This window comes from Numenius arquata, chromosome 1, assembly GCF_964106895.1.
Source record: "Numenius arquata chromosome 1, bNumArq3.hap1.1, whole genome shotgun sequence".
NCBI lineage: Eukaryota > Metazoa > Chordata > Aves > Charadriiformes > Scolopacidae > Numenius > Numenius arquata.
This window is the reverse complement of record NC_133576.1, coordinates 130,443,178-130,458,263: the sequence shown is the minus strand read 5'-3', so window position 1 is coordinate 130,458,263 and position 15,086 is coordinate 130,443,178. Positions and strand designations below refer to the sequence as shown.

General features: G+C 39.8%; 1 protein-coding gene across 2 annotated transcripts in view; it reads left to right on the top strand.

The window, feature by feature from the left end:
* FAT3 (FAT atypical cadherin 3) overlaps window positions 1–15,086 on the top strand; it is a 334,054-nt gene that overhangs the window by 233,210 nt on the left and 85,758 nt on the right. For both annotated transcript variants that reach the window (XM_074152937.1, XM_074152928.1), the window contains exons 6-7: window positions 4,648–4,787; window positions 14,576–14,851. In XM_074152937.1, the coding sequence (XP_074009038.1) occupies window positions 4,648–4,787; window positions 14,576–14,851 (416 nt within the window). The remainder of the gene's footprint in view (window positions 1–4,647; window positions 4,788–14,575; window positions 14,852–15,086) is intronic.

Sequence of the window (15,086 nt, the reverse complement as noted above, 5' to 3'; positions counted from 1 at the left end):
ACCAAGGTTACTCTATACCAAGAACACAACCTGTAGTCTGTTGGCTCACGGCTGTCTCAGTTCAATTTCCTGAGATCTCCTTCTTGACCGTACTATACCATCTGTTAAACTGAAAATTAGGGCTGTGCTAGTAAGGTCTCATGAAGCTGCAGTGAGAGCCAACAAACAAGATCTTTTGTACCAGGAGCTGTTTCTGCAGCCATCCCAAGTTTGATAGCAGCTGGAATTGGGTAGAGTTATATTGGGAGATCCTATATAAACTACAACACACTTTCATACAACATAAAAAACTCCCAGTTGTTGAAATAAAATGCTTCCAGGTCTTTGCAGTAGCATAAAGATCAATCTCAAGAAAGTGAGGGTGGAAATTATTTTATTTAACTGTAAGTGTCCAAAGTGTAGACATAACTTTCTGTACCAGATGTGTTTGGGAATCTTAACAGTCAATTAGAGAGAAAAAGCACTTTCTGGATGAATTTATATCATCCAAACATGATAAATCTTCTAATCCGAAAATGGGATTACAAGGAGATGTGGACTTTTCATGAAATCCCACTCTAAGTGCTTCAGTTTAAGTATTTTAGGGGAAGTCTTTAATCTGTATTGAAGGTGTATCAGCATTACATCTCAGCCTGCAGTGGTATTACAAACAACGGCTAATCCACGTTTCCCTGAGGTCATTCAGTGCAAAAATGCTTTCCCAGGCCAAGCTGTCTGGCCAACTTGCCAGTTCAATCAACTTGCCTTCTTTATTGTTGATTTTCCCAAAGTGCTTCAGTAACTCTCAATGTATTATCTTCATTTGAAATATTTCTTCCCTAATGCAATTACAAGCACATTAGCAAAGACAGCTTCTACATATCTCGTATCTGAAAGCCGATTTTAGTAGACAGTAAAAAGAAAAGCATGTGCCATATGTTGGAAAATGGAATAAGTAATAAAAATTCACATTAATAAAACTGAGCAGCTGAAGAAAACTTCATCATCCTTAGCCCCCTTTCATCCCAAGATTGTGATCAAAGAAAATGTTAAATGGCCGATAGTAACATTGGTAAAACTTATACTGTGGGAGCTTACAACACTGCAGATGAACTCACTTCAAAAGGCTTGGGAGTTACCCGGCAGCACGCTTTTGGAAACAGGCCTCAAGTACCCCAGAAATGTGTGAAGCTGCCACCTCCTCAGCTACCACCTCCTACGGGCTCAGTGCTCTGGCCTCGACATGGGCACCTTCAGGAGGAAGTGGTTTCATGTGGGGTTCCCAGAATAGTTCAACTGCAGTTTTTAAGAGAAAAGTCCTGTTTGTTTTTACATGACTGCTCTGTCTCTCTCCTTGCCCCTCCAACACCCATCTTTCAAAGATAATTGTGTTGGGTGCTTCATAATAGGCCTTGCATAGATTTAACACTTCTATAAGACTCTTACAGTTTAGCATTTACACCTAATTCATTAATTAGTCTTCAGTACTTAAGTGCAACTTCAGAAGTGTTCATCGTATGAGGAGCTGTTTCGAGGGTATGTGAAGGCTGAGAAGAAGTAGACAGCATTTCCAGACTGCCTCCAGTATTCCAGGTGAGAGGCAGGACCCAATATCTCAGGCAACATTCCCAGAAGTTCAACCATCTGAGGGGATCTTCATTGTAAACAGTTGACCATGATCTGTTAAAATGTACCAGACTGAATCAGGACTAAATCACGTTTTCACTCCAACAGAGATTATAATCACAAACCTCACAGCAGGATGTTATCTGATCCATCTCTGTCTCAGTCTTTGATGCAGTTTCTGCCTTGTTTAGTAGAAAATGAATCAATGTAAAATAAAGTGCGTTGCCTGGTTAGTTACAAGTGTAGAATCATAGAATGGTTAGAGTTGGAAGGGACCTTAAAGATCATCGAGTTCCAACTCCCCTGCCATGGGCAGGGACACCTCCTCTAGAGCAGGTTGCTCAAAGCCCCATCCAGCCTGGCCTTAAACACTTCCAGGGATGGGGCATCCACAGCTTCCCTGGGCAACCTGTTCCAGTGCCTCACCACCCTCACAGTAAAGATTTTTCTTCCTAATATCTAATCTAAATCTCCCCTCTTCCAACTTAAAACCATTACCCCTTTTCCTGTCACTGGCTAGAGTATGGTAGCTGGCAACCAAGATTTATTTGTTTGTCACTAGACCATTTTGGAAGATGTGAATACTATAAAAAAAAGCTCATGTGATGGCTTCAGTTCTTATATTAGGGGAATAATAAACTGCATTTAATGAAAATGGCTTGAAGAAGTTGGTGCATTCGCAATACACTGTGTAGTGCCCTGCAGACCCAGCTCTAAGCTAACGGAGGAAGGGCATTTAAAACCTTTATTGCTAATAGTTCCATGTTACTTCTTGGAAGTTTTAAAGTCAGGTTTTCTTTGGAAGTTCATTCCAGTTGATAGCATATAATTTTTGATTGCTCATTAAGATGGTTATTAAGCATCTTGAAGTATAGGCTTTCATTTTGTTTTCATGGTTATCAGTATGAAACATTCTCTTTGTAAAGTGCCTACTGTCCCAAGGCTAGCTTCATTTCAGCAGAGATTTCCTTGCAGGAATCTCAAACTCTCTTCTTCAAAGGGGCTTTTTTTCAGAGTTGGTTTTCATGGTACAATTTTTCTCAAGTAAATCAATTTAAAACATTAATTGGGAGATGGCATCTTTTTCTTCCAGATTAGTTTTTTTTTAAAAAAAAAACAAAAAACAAAAAAAACCCCAAACACGGAAGGTATGATCGATGTCCAAATACCTTGGTATTGCTTAAACATCAAGGACATTTTTCTAGTGTCAAAGTGTTAAATATAAATATATATTAATTGCCAAAAAATATGCAATTTGGGCTTGCAGAAGGAGGTTAGGGAATAAGCAATGTTTCTGTCCACTGTAAATCACGGCAGATTTAGTGTCAGTGTTTTCCTGGAGAACGGCAACTGCATCTATTAGGCTTAGAGCTATATATATGTATATACATTTATTCAGCATAGGGAAGTCTGATGGCACATCTGAAATGACCATGTTTGGATCATTTCAGTGGGAAGAAGTTCACCAATTCTGCCTTTCCTTTGCGTAGGTCACCTGTGCTCTTATTCCTCCTTTCTCCTCCCCCTTCCCGAATAGCGTCCAAGGTAGATATGGACTGAGCGATGGCTTATTCTAGCTTACACTTTCTTTGCAATAACCTGTGCAAGAGGTAGAGAGAAGTGAGGGTTCTTGTTAAGGAATTCAGGGGCTGCGATTTCACTGTGATTCCTCCTAATCTTCAACTTCTTGGAATGCCAGAACCTTTTTCCTCTCACTAGATGCATGACTGTTTCTGAGAGTAACGCTGGTTGTTGGTTGGCAAACCATGCAGATGCAAGACTTGATGGTAGAGCAGGGAAGACTGTCCTCTTCGATTCTCCGTCCCCAGCCCTGAAATAAGAGCCATTTCCTGATAATACACCAGCCATTCAAATATATATCTCTCTATATATATTGCACGAAAGTTAAGCCAGTGGAATGGATGTTTTTCTACCTGTGGATCTAATCCCAAGAGGTCTGAGCAGCTCTTACATAGGTTTTATAACCAGTGGGCTTTGAAAGCCAGAGACTGTAGGTAGTGGCATTGCATTGCTGTGTGATGAATATACCTTAAGAGTTCATTTGTCAGCAGTGTTGTGTTCCACCTCTTCCTGTCCCCAACCTCCAAAAAATTCAGACTCAACTTAAAATAAATTCCACTTTATAGATGAGTGAGTAAGAAGCAACTTAGCAGCAGGGAGTGTGTGCTTCACTTCTGAACATAATGAGTGGTTCTAATTTATAAACTATAGCTGTGGCTGAGAAACCCCGTAACCCTTTAATCTCAAATTATTTATGGCTTTTGAGTACTTTTTAATAGATTTTTTCCTTCTTTTTCCTTTTTTTTTCTTTCACCTGAGGCTCAGGAGGGTTTTCCCACTGCTGCATCACTCAGTGTGTGACAGGATAAGGGGATATTAGTTTCAGAACAGTGCTTTGTGAGGTGTTTTTTAATGGAAAGAAATTTATGATGTGTATCCTGTCAAATCTATTTAAATAATTCCTAAAAGACTAGTAGAATTTGACCTTTGCTGCCAGTAATTATCATTGTCCTTGAAATTAACAAATCTCTATTTGCATTTTTAAAATTGATTATAACTGTAATTTTTAAAGACGCAGTTGACGGTCTTTGCACCCACGAGCATCAGTGAGAATTTCCTGAAAATAAAATTTGCAGAATAAAACCCTGTTAAAATTATTTCTTATACAAAAAAAAAAAAAAATATAATTGTGCTTGTTCATTATACAAACTGCAAGGGCACACATCTTATGGGCTTATAGCCATTTGATTCTTTTTATAGACTCAGTTATGGTTCACTTAAATATACTGCTAGATTTTTTTTCTTGCAGTGCATTTTAATGATATCTGCTTTCCAATATACAAACTGTGCTTTGAAATATAAATGAGTTATGAACAAAGAAGTATCAGTAGATGTACTGTGTATGCTAAGGCAAGCCGTTAAGATGGATGCCAGTAAACAGACATGCCCACTTCTAGGAACATTTTCAACGGAAATTTTCCAGAGATGGCTAATTTAATTGTATTTCTGTGCAACAATTAGGAGGGAATTACGATAGTTCTTTCGACGCGGAGAAGGGAGTGGGCACTATTGTCATTGCAAAGCCCTTGGATGCAGAGCAGAGGTCAATGTATAATATGACTGTGGAGGTCACCGATGGAACAAACATTGCCACGACTCAGGTAGAATATCACATTCCTTTCTTGGCAAGTTTTTCATTTGTTAGTGGGATGTATATGCTATAAAAATTAATAATTTTGCCATTCAAATAAAACCTCATCCTTTGAGACCGCTGTTAACTAATGGAGGAGATATGTTTCAGAGCCTTTCCGTCTGGTTGTAAAGAATCAGCTGTTGAAGGTTTCAAAGTGTTATTTCTCCTTTTGTCCTCTTTGTGCTCACACAGAAGTAATTCGCCTTCCTCCAGCTGAGGGAGTCCCTGTCACAGGCGGCGGAGCTTACATTTTGACAATTGTATCACCCCGTAATGGTCCAAAATACAATAGTGCTTCTGTGGTGTTGGGGAATATTGCTATTGATTGTATTAAATGGAGTTTATACCTCTCATCTTCCCAAGACCCAAATGTGGGACACGGGATCAATTGTTCAGAGAAGAAATTTTTCAGATGCAAAACTTAAAATTCAAAGGATCTCTCCTTTAGTGTCACTGCCTGCGATTACATTGTCTTCTGGGGAATAGCCCCAGTGAACCCTTTAAACCAGGACTGCTTATCAGGGTCAATGCCTTTCAGCAATTAAAAAGTCAGGTCAGATAAACGTGAAAGGCTGGGAAAATATTTGTTCTGACACATCCTTCTCTGAGAGACCCTGAAGCAGAACCTGGGTATCTGTTTGGTGGGAGCCAGTCTAGAGCTGGGACATGGCCAGGGTTATGGCACAGGGACAGGGACTCTGTGGTCCAGGTAGCACCAAGGAGACTCCAAAGAGCAAAATCCTTCAGTATGAGGTGGAGCTGTGGGGTATGGGTTAGCTAGAGCCTGAAATCCTACCTCTGAATTACTGCCCAAGTGTAAAGTGTGCCTATAGCCTGGATATTATTAAACACATAGGAAAAAATACATACTGGTAGAGGACACCCGTGTGCAGCCTCAAAACCCATTAAATGTTGTTTATAGAGGGGAAAAAAATAGGTTTGTGATATTATTTGCTTCTCTATAATGCAGAAGGAAGGCCTGAACATTTTTTTTTTGTATTTACATATATGCATGCACACGCAGATGCTTCTGTTTTACCTTGCCTTTTTGCTCAAGTGGTTCAGATGTAAATCTGTATTCACTAAGACACAACAGCAACTCTCCTAAGTGACTTAAATCATTGAGTGCTTTCTCAGTCTGAATTGCTGTTTATAACCCGCCCTAAAATCTCTAAGTATCCCTATCTGATAATTTCTCCTGATAATCCCCTTTGATTAGGAAACATCAGTTGATAGTAAGTTAGGTGGTAGGAAATCCACTATTTTCCGTCTTAGTTTCAGTAATTAATTGCATCTCTGCTAAAAACATCCCTTATTTTTAACTTGATTATATCTGGCCTGGTTTCCCTGTTATGCCTTTCTCTGCTCAATTAAAGAGCTCTTTAAAAGCTGGTATTTTCTCCCCAGGAAGGCACTTACTCAGAATAGTCAAATCACCTCCCAGCCTCGGGTAGACAAGCGAAGGAGAATGACTGACCCCTTTATGTTCCCTTTCCATAAGGCATTTTCTTCAGCCCTTGAGTAGATTTTTGGTTTGTCTTGTTTTTTAACCTTGGCCACACTCTCAATCCACATTTCAGAAATGTAGTGTTGAATCCCTAACACAGTTTGTTTTTTTTCTTGCAAACATTTCAGCCAAACAAGCGTTGAAAAGCAGAGGGAATTTCAAACATGCTGGATAAAAGTAATTTCTCTTCTCATGGATATTGTTTACTGTTTTTCCCACTTTTGATTTAATAAATTGACCCCTATGGCAGTCCTCAAAACCTATTTTGATGAAAACCCTACATTTTTAATTAAAACATATGGTAAAAACATATTTCAGTAAAGCTGTTGCATTCTAAAAGAAGCCTCAGCATTCTTTGTAACAGTGATGTGACCTATTTAAGGTTTTAAAATAGTCATTTAAGATTGCAATAGTATAGCATAGGGTAATCATCAGCGGATACAGACCTTCCCTTCCTCCATCTCCTTCTCTCCATGCAGATACTGTTTAATTGTGGCCTGAACATCTGAGAATGTGTTTCTTTTGGTCATCACAACAGAGACTTCAAAAGTGATCATTATCTCAAAGCTGCCAGAATTATGGCCTGACTAATTATCTCTCCCTTTTACAAAACTTTCGTACTGTATTTTTGACTGTACTTTGGAGCCTTTGCTCACCTTATTCATATTTATTTCCTTTTACAACAATAATAAAAAATCAAGCTGATACTTTAAGTAAAATATGTCATAGAAAGAGTCAAAAAAGCATCTACTGATGGCTCTCATTGGCTTTGTTCTGAGTTTTGATAAAATGTCATTGTGAGCATTTTGTCTCATATACATAGTACCACCTGCATTTTTAACTATAGCTACGAAGTTGGTAGAAGAGGAAGCAGGTGGAAAGCAAATGTATAAATTCATTCCCTTGTATAACAATAAAATAATATAAAGCCCCCCTCAAAGTGCGGTGGCTTATTATGAAACAGCTGATGATTGCTGTGCCAAATGGAACAGTCTTCCTTTTTATTCCACCCCACCTGTTTCCCTTTATCTCTTCCTGGCCTTTTGTCTATTACACAGTTGGAGGTGGTAAAATATGGCATAAAAATGCCAAAGATTTTTGCTTGGGTAACATGATCCCTGGCAGGGAGTTGCAGAAGTTTCTGCAGCAGTGTTCCTGCACGCCTTAAACTCCGATAAACTGTTCACTTCCTTCATGCCTTACTGCGCACATGGTTCACTATCCTACCATGAGAGGAAGGAAATCTCTTTGATTTAAAAGTTACATCTGTTGTATTAGTGCTTCGCTGTTGTGAAAAGACGCAAAAACAACATAAGGAATATTAAAAAAAAAATAAAAATCTCAAAATTCCTCTATAACTGAAAGCCTGTTTGGTTTGGGCATGATCAGGAATTCAAAAAGGAATACGGTCTCCAAAGTGAGAACCAAAGCGCCAGGACTTGCTGAGCCGCTGCCACTGGCCGTGCTGCCCGTCGGGCTGAGCCCCGGCCATCGCGGCCGCACAGCCGTGATGGGGAGGGATGGAGGGGGCAAAGAGGAAAAAATGTTGACTCTTGTCAACATTTGTTTGATTTATGTATTTGGAGTGTGGGTATACAGCTTCTGTCACGTTGATTAACTTCTAGGAAGGCTAAGTCTCCTGACTTAGCCAGGGAGAGCTTTGGTTTTTTCCCTTAGCTTAATTCGTCATTGCTCAAGGCCACACGGTAATTTATTAGAGGCTGAAGGGGTACGTTGGCTCTAAATCCCTGCGAAACGCGATTCCTGCAGCTGCCAGGAGAGCTGATGGCCTTGGGGAGGGGACGGGGCTTCTGTATCCCACTCGCTGGGGACAGCCCGGAGAGCAGCTCTGTGCCGTGACCCTGCTCCTCGCCACTGCCACCACCTCCCTTTGGGCTGGGAAAGGGCCTTTTGCCCTCACTTGAGCACAGAGAGGACTCTCCCAAAAAATGTATATGTATATATATATAAATATATATGTATATGCCATCAATGTAATGGCATCTAAGTGCCTACTCCTGCCCCAATTTTGACTAGCTTTGACAGTGTAACGTTAGAGGTCCTCTTGGTCATGAGTCAGGTTTATCTCAAAGCCTCCTTTTTTTTTACTGAGCAACTCAGATCCTTTACATCCAAACACAACATAGGAATAGCATTTATTTATTTCTTTGCAGTGCATACTGTGGAGTTTTGCTAAAATACCCACAGTACAGTGTGGGACAATCATCTAAGTGATGATAATTTTCCACTTTTATTGAGACTGTTGTACCAGCAGATAAGTATTTTTTTTTTAAGAACAGACTCCTGGAGTTGTGATATTACATGAAAAAGACGGTTTTATCTCTTCTTCTTATTTTCTTGCCTTCTCCTTGTTTCTCATCATCCTAACTACTGTAAAAAAAGGTGCTTTAAAGTGTGAAGGCTGATGCTTCCAAGCTAGAAGGCAAAAAGTGCCTCAGTTTCACTTGTTGCAAAACCATCTCACTATTTCCCCGTAGAGTGGATGCTCAGAGAGGAATATGCAGTTCCCTCTGAAAAGTTTGTGTAGATCAGTACATGGTCACTTGTAATACCTTCAGCTGAACCAAGAAGGCTGGAAGAGCAGACGGGAAAAATTACCACTCGTTTCCCCTTTCTGTCTCTCCTTGCAGAAGGTTGTGGACTTTTATTTATTCTTCTGCTCCGGATTGACCTTTAGCTGCGACTTTCAGGATGCCAAACTTGGTATCACCTTTCAGAGAACACCTTTCCTTCGTAAGATTTTTCTTAGCAAAGAGGAGCTGATCAATCACCCTGAGTGAGGGTGATTCTCTTAACTGAACACTGAAAAGCTCTTCTTAGAGGACCATGGCCAAAATGTAGATAAGACTTTAGAGCCTACCAGAAGAGGTTCTGGGCTGTGGATTCTTCCAGGATGGGAAAGAAGACGTGGTGTTTCAATTCAATTTTTCAGTTTTGCCGAGTTGAACATTTCCTCCAAACTAGAACCAGCCCAATCCTTGATTTTTTTTTCTGTCCCATCCAGCAATCTCAGCAGTGCCTTGCCTGTGAAACAAGTACTTTCCCCCCCATTTTAACCTAACACACGATAAAGTATAAATAACAGGCCACTGAGGTTGGTAGGAAGACTGTTTGCATTTTTATGTTCAGGCTGAGGTTTGGAAGAGAGAAAAACTTGTCAGGAAGTAGCAAATAAAGCTGTGTAGTAACACTATTGAAAGTAATATTAAATCAAAATAGGTTTTCAAAACCCATACAAAAGCGTAACCTGAGTTTAAGCAATTCAGGCACTTAATAGGTTGTACTACAACACTGTGCCCAGACCAAGCAATTAGCCAAGCAGATTCTTCCAGCTTCAAATGTCTCTAAAGCAGCGCCTGGCATTTATCCAGTTTTCACTCAAATACGTTTGTGCCTAAACCAAAGGTATTTGTGATGGGCAACATTAAAAACAGCTTTGGAGAGACTTCCTGCGTTAGGTTTTGTCCTGCTTTGATTTGATTGTATTTCTCTAGGCCTTTCACTTACCATTTTGAATACAAAGTCTTTGCTAATGCTCTGAGTGTTACTTTGCCTAATTTGTAAGCTTGGAGGCCTGTGAATCCTTTATTTGAAATTTGCTTTAACTGTGGGAAATAGGAAGTGAGCAAGGAGAAGCAAATCTTTTTTAGCGAGGCGCTTGTTCAGACTATAAATTAGGCTCTGCACAATGGAAGCAGAAGGAGGCAAGTTCCTGCCTTTCTGGAGCCTGCGACGCACTGGAAAAGATACGAGCTTTCAAGGATAACCGGGCAGAGACTGCTTTGCTGCATGTTTGCTTTATGAGCGTGGAAACAAGACTTGCAACTAATGTTTGTCTATGAAAAGTGGTTTAGTCAGTAACCTTGCACAGTCCTCAGCAAAGAGGAATCTCTACTTAACAGCAAACAAATAGTAAACATTTCCATTCGTCACCTTTTGAGATGTGTTGGGAAACTTTAAAAGGCTGTCTTTGATTTGACACAATGGGTATTGTCACAGCTTAACACCCCAGGCACCTACACAGTAATAAAGGATCTTTATGCAATGGAGTTCATTCTTCCCATATCTTCCCTTTGGAAATAAATATGAAGAAAGTATTAAATTACACATACACTGTGAGTCTTTGAGTCGCTTCAGTAGGCTAACACTTGAATTTGGGTGAAAGACGTGCTACAGGCTGGCTAAAGCTTACAGCTTTAAGGAGCAGAGTGCTGGCCCTTTTGAAGTCAATGGGAAATTTGCCAGCAGTACCAAGACTTTATGCCTAAGTTTGGCAGCCGTTAAATGAATTTGAGTAACTTTCATCATATTAACGATCTGGTGGCATTCGGCTTACTCGACTTCACATATGTTTGTAGGATCAGGTTTTCTATGAGCCTGGTGTTCGTGTCAGTGTAACATTTTTCTGTTGTTAAAGGAAAAGATCGCCCCCTCTTTTTAAGTAACATTTGCTAGAAGTCATCCTGCTGGAGCAGGAAGTCTTCTGCATAGGAAGGTGGCATTTTAAGGTGACCTAATAAAAATGGGGGTGACTCAAAAATAGACCTAAAACATCTCCCCCAGGTTTGCCACTTCTCACACTTCACGTTTGGCTTTCGTAACGCATTGCAAGGCAGTGTTTTCCTGGGCGAAGGATGGGGATAATAATAGTCACTTGCTTCTCAATAGTATTGTAAGGATTGAAGTACTAATCTCTATTTAAAATGGCACTTAAGTTCCATTTTATTTTACCTGATTTTGTTTCAAGTAACTCCCAAGACAGTTAAATTTTTAAGAACATAAAGGAGTTCCATTTTCCTTTTCCATAGCTTGTAGGTTTAACAGAGCTCTGTATAATCAGTATTCCCATATATAATCTAAGTTTCTTTTGTTGCAAGGGAAATCCATTCCCCTCTAGTAAAGGAGAGACTGTAATATTAAAATTACAGTTGACTCTCGGGGATTTTGAAGGACAGCTGACAAAAATTAGAAATATTCTTAACTGCTTTAATAGAAGAAATTGTGAATCAATAATGACCTCTTTATTCATTAGCATCTCTAACCCACCGCCTTCTGTCTCCAGATGGAAGTGGCTGTTGAAATGCAGAGTATGTAATAAATAATGTGTATTTCAATGTGGATCACTTGACAAATCATTAAAATGCTGCTATCTCTGGGGAGGAAGGTGCCTGCCACTTAAACAGGCACTTGATCAGTTTTACAGTAGATATGAAGGGGGGGGGGGGGGCAGGGAGGAGGAGAAAAAGAAGAAGTTATTTTCTGGAAACTGTCAAAGCAATTTTAAGTGCATAGCTCCCCATAAGTTTAATGACCAAGGTGAATGAGGACCTCAATTTTTTTACCTTTTTCCCTCTCCATGCCTCCCACTCCCCAAGCACCCTCATGGTCCGTATCTGTGTGTCTGTGCGTTAGCTTATACCTCTTTCAGTGGGAAGAAATGCTGCTTTGTGAATCCACACTATAATTTCCATACTCTCACGACTTACCCTTGGTCTCTGATGCTGATCCAGTCCCACCCTGTTTAGTTTATGCAGTCTAGTGAAGGCATACATCACAGAGCCGTGGCTTGCACAGTCACGGTGCAAGCTTTGTGGTGGATAAAGCTTCATGCCCTCCTCTGCTTTCCCAATTTGCCAGTGATCCCAGAATGCATTAGATATAATGGGAAGCGAACCTCAGCACTGGGATGATCACACACTATGCAAACAAAACAGCCTGTCACCACTGTAGCAGTACCTTTAAGGCATACTGGTGTGCATCTGTACATTTTTTTTTCTTAGAGAATAGCTTGAGCTTGCACACAACAATGTTAAAAACAAATGATAAAAACAAATATTAAAACATGATTACTTGTCCAAGGTAGACCGTGCTGTACTAGCATCAGCAGAATCAAACACTCTTGGTATTTTCCATTGAATCTATTTGAAAAGTTTTTACTTCCCTGTTAGATTATCTAAAACAATACATGAAAAAGTTTTTGGCCACTAATTAAAAGTAAAATAAATGGTGCTGTTGCCCGTGTTAACAATGCAGCAGTAAAATAATCCAGCCATGTTACAGTGGGAGCTGGTAAGGACTGAGAATATCAAAACTGTTTGAAAAGATGTCTTTAAGCATTACACACTGGTAATCAGATTATCCCCAACTCAGATTGCTTCAGTGTCTCTTCCTTACACTAACAAAAGTGATTCAGCACTGGCTTTGTGTCCCATTAGAGTTGAAGACTTTCATTTTCTTCCTTGGGCTTTCTTTCGTATATTACAACTCCATGTTTTTCAGATACGGGTTTGACTTTTTTTTTCCTCAGTCAAGTCAGAAACACTCCTTGATATATTGTATAGCAACAACAAAAATATAAAAAGCTAAGTAATGCTTCATCATTATTATAGGCCCAGCATTGTATATTTCCCCCTAGTTTTATTGCTATCTCTCCAAGACTGAAGCATAACTTAATATAAGCTTCGCCCTGTTTCACTCTGGCGTACCATAATCTGGTGAAAATTAAATCGTATGGAATGTGCAGTTGAAGTCCTATGCCATTTAACTTACAGAGCATTTTATTTCAGCTGTCTTTTAAACAGTTCCCAGGCTAGTTCATTATGACTGCTGCTTACAATTGCTCATGTTCCTTCTGGTAATGTGTTCTGCAAACCCTTCCAAATATCATGGAAATCTGAAGTTTCATTTCTCTCTGAGGCCAACATCTGTTTGTGCAATATTGCAGTATAACTGTATTTTTCTTCTGTTAAGAAAGTATGGGTGAACAGGGCTTGATCCAGCAAAGTGATAAAATATTTGCTTAAAAAAGAGCCAAGTACTTTTCAGAACAAAGAAAATGTCATGAGGGATGGGTCAAGTCTCCTAGACTTAGGGAAGAGTCCTGTTCATGGCCTTTCCCGTGTCATTCATTGGACTATTTCTTATTTCAAAGCCTTTGAATGAAAAGATTGTTCCATTTCAGTCACTGTAAAATTAGGTGTGTGCTTTCACTGACATATTCTGCAAAAGATACTTTTTTGTTTCAAGTACTGAAAAAGAGGCAACTCTTTGCATTGCGGCTTTCAGTATTATGCAGTTTATCAAGGGTTTTGCTGCCACGCTGCTCAAAGTAATCCATAGCGTATAAAGTCTGGAAAGCAAATTTTCTCCAGGGAGTGACTCCTCCAATGGTGAAAACGACAAAACCTCCTCCGAGCCACACACACAAAACATGGCATAGTCACATAACTGTCGAAGGGCAAAGCCTGGGAAATGGTGCTTCTTATTAGCTACCTGGGGCAGCTTGTGATATATGGAAATGGGTGTAATAGGCAGCAACAGCAGCATCCTGGCTGCATTCCGCCTCTCCAAGTTTCTTTAGGGGTCAGTACCCAGCTTTTAAAGACAGACTTAAAGCAAATGGCACAGTGTTCATTCACATTTTTAGTAGCAGTCCTACCCTTATAAACTGCAACAGAAGGGGGGGCAAATAGGTGTTTGACGGGAAAATGAATTAGTTGGCAATAAAGACAAAAATCACTGGCAAAGGAAGAGCAAGGATGAAACCATAAAAATAATCTTTCCCTGTCACCAGTGCCCTGAGATTACTTGTCCTTGTGGTACATATTGATCTGTGTGGGATGGGCTTGTGTGGTCGTGAGGTGGGGTCTCCTTGCCTCACCAAGTGTCACCGTTCTCAACACAGCCTGATGTGTAACAGGGACTGGGAGTCTTCACTGCCCTCATGATTTGACATTACTATTATGTCCCAACACAATATATTGGGCAGAAAACAACACAGGATTTAGCAGAATCTTGATTGTATAAAAAGCAGATTTAAGTAACATGAAAAGGATTCTTTTACAGCCTTATTAATAGTGAAGGGGAAAGGAAATCCCATAATAGCTCTAGAAGTCTCTTGTAACCAGAGCAGTTACAAGGGACAACAAAACATTTCCTGTGACCATTGTAGGAATATTTTCCAATCTATAGATACTGAAAATATGGACTTCTTTGTCAGGCTCTGAGTAGCTCTTATAGTTAGGAACATTTTGCCTCCAAAGTCATATCCTTACTATTTCTTTTGATCTGAAGAGTAGGCATTTAATATTGAATGATGTTTCCCTGTCCCGCCATCCAGCAGTATAACATTGTCAGCCATTTGAAGTAAATTATATTTCTCTAGGTGCCTATTCAGTAATCCAACTAGACTTCAATAACTTCAAATGTTTTTCTTTTATTAACTGTAGGTTCTTATCAAAGTGTTGGATAACAATGATAATGGCCCAGAATTCTCTCACCCAAGTTACGATGTCACCATTTCAGAAGACATCCTCCCTGATACTGAAATTCTGCAAATTGAAGCTATAGACAGAGATGAAAAGCATAAGTTGAGCTACACTATTCACAGCAGCATCGATACAGTCAGCGTGAGAAAATTCAGAATTGATCCCAGCACTGGGGTGCTCTATACTGCTGAGAGATTAGACCATGAAGCTCAAGATAAGCACATCCTTAATGTCATGGTAAGAATGCAATATTCACTTTGGTCAGGACACAATTACTGCTGCTTCAGGTGCATACATGGCTTAGTCTTTGCATGAGCAAAGGACTTTCAGTGCAGTAAGTAGTCATTAATTTCATCTTGCCTGCCCTGCTGTGTATTTATATTGCTTTTTTTTGGGGGGGGAGGGCTTTTTGGAAAACTTATTGTGAATTCATTGTATGTAATATGATATGATTTGCTACCTCAAGAGAGAG